This window comes from Olea europaea, unplaced genomic scaffold, assembly GCF_002742605.1.
Source record: "Olea europaea var. sylvestris unplaced genomic scaffold, O_europaea_v1 scaffold2099, whole genome shotgun sequence".
Classification (NCBI taxonomy): Eukaryota; Viridiplantae; Streptophyta; class Magnoliopsida; order Lamiales; family Oleaceae; genus Olea; species Olea europaea.
The window spans coordinates 7,082-11,656 of NW_019238928.1; the positions used below are offsets into that span (position 1 = coordinate 7,082).

At 31.7% G+C, this 4,575-nt stretch overlaps 1 protein-coding gene across 1 annotated transcript in view; it reads left to right on the forward strand.

The window, feature by feature from the left end:
- Positions 1–932: 932 nt before the first annotated feature.
- Positions 933–4,575, forward strand: part of LOC111380137 (histone-lysine N-methyltransferase CLF-like) — a gene marked incomplete at its 5' end in the record, with an annotated part of 15,684 nt that continues 12,041 nt past the window's right edge. Inside the window, 3 exons of the mRNA XM_023003622.1 lie at positions 933–1,086; positions 1,183–1,508; positions 4,255–4,416. Of these exons, the coding sequence (XP_022859390.1) occupies positions 933–1,086; positions 1,183–1,508; positions 4,255–4,416 (642 nt within the window). The remainder of the gene's footprint in view (positions 1,087–1,182; positions 1,509–4,254; positions 4,417–4,575) is intronic.

Below are 4,575 nucleotides of genomic sequence, written 5' to 3' on the forward strand. Positions count from 1 at the left end.
AGAGTAAAAAGTTTTATGCCCTTGTTTGATAGCTATTATTTGTTAAAAACAATATTTTGAATAGTGAATTTTTGGAAAATCTGTGATTGAAAAGCAAAAAAAGTTTTAGATTTATGTATAAAATATTTTATTGTGTGAATATGTAGTTGAAAATGAGCATGTAGGATAAAAAGTTTTGAAATAATAGTTGTCTAACCGGCTAAATACTCCATCCTCTTTTTTTAACACTTAATTTTACTACTATCAATATGTATTGATTAATTTTCTCTATATTATATTTATACCAACTTCTCTCCAAATTATTATATTATTTCCCTTCGTTTTCTTTGAATATCCTATTTAATTGGGTCAATATATTGAGCATTAAAAATTGAAATATTTTAAATGAGTTTAATTATTGACTGAGTTGGCTCTTTATTTTAAAATGTTAATTTGAAGAGTCTCTTGAGTATAATTTTAAGGCTTGACTTTTTAAAATAGAGGGTATTTTACTTTTAAAGAGTTTCTTGGAGATGGTCTTATGATGGTTAATCTTCATTTCGTAAGAAGCATTATTGATAAGTTTCAAACCTAAGTTGCATGATTACATATGTCAAAAAAGTGGTCAGATAGATAAGAAATGAGAGGAAAGTAAGATGTATAATAAATGAATTTGACACTCCTGTTTTGAAGTATGAGTGAATGCTGTTAAGTTGTGAGTTGGCATAAATGCTGGATTTTAAGACCTTACCTGATTCCTGGAAAGCTGTCTTCACTGGTCAAATATTTAAATGCAATTTGCATGCTAATCTTTGTAGTTGCGTGTTTCTGTTAAGATCCGATGTTGAATGTGTAAACAAACAATTTTTTAGTATTTTTACCTTAATCATGTGGACATTGTGACTTTTGATATCTTTGTAACTGATAATTTATCTTCAATTCACTTATATAAGAAACGAGAGAAGTTTTTTTAACTCCTTGCTGGACTTGTGCTCGCTTGGACAGACTACTGGGCATCAAGAAAGTCTTCTGTCAGCGCAAGAAATACTAGCAGTTATTGATTCTTTTGGGAAACAGGTTGCTTTGGATCGTTGTGTAAGCATAAAGGTGCCTTTTGTGATGCTCATGATCTTCACTGAATTTTGATTTAGCAAGTTCATGATTTTTCAATAAACTCGTAAGTTGTGTCTCTTTTTTGTCCAGAAACATATGGAAGAAAATACACAGAAAGTGGCTGATGTAACAAGAAGTCTTCTTAAGTTATCAATGGAAAGAAGCAATCTTAAGATTACTGGTGCAGACAAAAGTGTTGATTTACTGGCTAAGAGGCAGAAAGATGCAATTGATATGCATAACTGTATTGGTACGAGTAATGGGGATAACGATAGCAGTAGCTTTCAAGAAGATGGATATGACTCTTCAGCAATTCTTTTAGGATCTAGTATTGCAGTCAAAAATGCTGTTCGTCCCATTACACTACCGGAAGTGAAAAAATTACCACCATATACAGCATGGTTTTTTTTGGATAGGTGCGTCAAGATTGCTCTGAATATGGCATTAGAAGTGTAGTTACATATTTTATTATACTCTTCCAACTCAAACATTCTCCCTTCTATTTTGTTGATTTTATATATCTGAAAACTATACAAGTTCTATTGAACTTTCTCATTGTTGCATCTGAAGCATTGTCATTGTCATCCTTTTGGACAATTCATAATTTTCATAAACTTGATAAAGGAGCTATATTTTTTATTACATAATAGTATCCTTAATCCATAGAGGTTTTGATATCGATATCGAGGCTTTGACCACCGCAATCACAAATCCTGTCTTTTGAACCTTAGGTAACTGTGCTAGTTTGGTATTTTGGTGCTTGTATATCTTATCAAAACAACTGAATATTAGCTTAAGCAGTAGTTGACAGTAGATCTATTCTCTACCATAGATTATTGCTCTATTTTTTTATTATTCATTTTATATGCTCGAAATGTTGAGTATTAGTTTTTCCCCTTTACTTTTAATAGCGTGAATATTTTTGTCTTCATTTTCATTTGCACGTTTTTGTTTTTGTTTTCTTTTATATTCTTTTTCTTGATATTCTTTGTGTTTATTTACATATAAGTTATTTTTAGTACAAAGCAATGTATTTGTTTCTTTTTATGCTTCATACTCGATTATTAATGTTCTACTTCTTTCTGTGGGATGACCTAAAATTAGATTCTATTTCAAAGAATCAAGTCCACAATATTTTCGAAACACTTCCTTCGTCAATTGACAACTCCAAAGAGCCTTAAGTACAAAAGTAACAAATAGGTGGAGGTAAATAAAGCTTGAAGGTGTCGAATAAAACACCGTGCATGATAGATGGGTTCCTAACAGTGAACATATGCAGTATTTTTGTGCAGACTTTCTTATAGTTTCATGTTGTACTTTGATACCTAACTTTATGTTGATTACGGAATCTAGTGTTTTGGGGTTATAAACATATGCAGTATTATTTAAAGACTTTCTTATAGTTTCATGTTGTACTTTGATACCTAACTATATTGTATCTCATATTCTACCTCCAACCCTGATAACCATGTTGTTTGACCTTGAGGTCAAAAAAATAATTACAGCTGGACAAAATGTTGTCTATAACTGTGGTTAGGTAATTTATTTATATAAAAAGATCGTATTCAAATATAAATGTCAGCATGTATTATGCTAACACTGCAACATCGGCTTTGTTTGACATTTTGAGATCAAACAAAAAATTTAGGAAATAAAAAACAATTTTTTTTTTTTAAAAGAATAAAACCGGAATAAAATGAAGTAGAAGGGTACTTGGTTCTATATTTTATATTTCATAAAGCTTTATAAATGGATGCGAAATATTGTTTAAAATTCTATGTCCTTTTGATCTTCAAAGTCAAATAGAAACGCCTTTTTGGAGTGGAGTACTATCTACATATATAAGTCTAAAAAGTTCTAAATTAATTTAGTGTTGCTACAGAAGGTTTTTTAGGTGGAAACCCAATATATACAAGTTGTTCACAAAGGAAACTTTTCAGTTTTCAATTTTCCGTCGTTTCAATTGCATTCTCCAAAAATTTCTCTTCGGTGTTGCTATTGTTGGCATTTGCCATAAATTCATGTAGTAAGAGGCCCTGCATTTTAGTGCTAAAAACTTAGTTAACTATGGGATTTATCTACTTTGATTTCTTAATAGGTTCTCTGATATCTGACTCCTAAAGTGGTTTTGGCTTGTAGTTGTAAAATTGCATCCTGGATATAGTTCAAAAGATTAGCCTAAACAACCTCCCTTGATGTTTGATATTTAGCTTCAGTTTCAATTAGTATGTCATTCATATTTTTTTACTAACTCCCAATAAATGCAAACCCTCTTAGGCGGACTAGGTCAGTAAGAAACCAATACAAATATCTTTATTCCATGCATATACTGGTTTGTATTGTAAGTGGAAAATGAATATTATTGAAAGAAAAATACTGGTGAACAGAGGAAACAAGTATTCGAGGATACATTGAGCTTTGGACATTTGGAATATTTATAATATGTATACCTCTGTTGTAATTTCTATCGCATGCAGGTCTAAATGAATGGAAGATACATGTCAAGATGAGTAACACTGGTCAAACATGAGGATAGATAGGACTGTATTACCCGACCTTGATCCTATGTCGAGAAACATCTCACCTTGATCTTACTGGTGCATTGTAGGATTTTGCTATATCCCACATTTTGAATCATATCTTGATGTCCGTTATCTTTTCACTTTTAGAGGAATTAATGTTTCTAGCTTGGTCTTTCAAAATGAATTGGATGGGTGGTTGATTTTTGGGTCTACTAAATGTTATTGGGATGCATTACATTGATCCTCTCTTATTTCTATTTCTCAGAATCTTCTAATTGTAGCATATGGTTTTGTGTTTTAATATCAATGTAAATAATTGTCCACAGATCATAGTTTGCAGAAAGTGTGGACAGCAAAGTCAAGCTACACCATTTGTTTTTTGAATGTAAAAATTAATACTTCTGAAAGCCAAATCTTTATTTCACAAACAATGACTTAGCTTCACTAGTCCAATGGGTTCGTTGGTGTCACTTGCTGATTCTCTTTGGCCATGTGCATTTGTCAGTGAGTATGATTCTGGATTCAGATAGGAGCTCTTAGAAATCTTCTATATGGCTTCTCTGATTGAAGTTTATCTTTAACGTAACAGTACTGTGTTGTTCATATAATGGTCTTTGATTCAATTATATCCTTAGTGCAGAAATCAAAGAATGACGGAGGACCAGTCTGTAGTTGGCAGGAGGAGAATCTATTATGACCAAAATGGTGGTGAGGCTCTGATCTGTAGTGATAGTGAAGAAGAAGCAAATGACGATGAAGAAGAGAAGAAAGAGTTTGCTGAGTTTGAAGATTATATTCTGCGGTTGGTATATCTGATGCTGGGCATATAACCCATCTTGTCGCTTTTCTTCCTCTTTTCGGTCTGTGCATAAAGATACTAAAAGAAGTTGAGAAAATAATTATTTTTGATTGATAATTGAATTAGACAATGATCCTCTTTAAATAGAGGAGAATTACAATA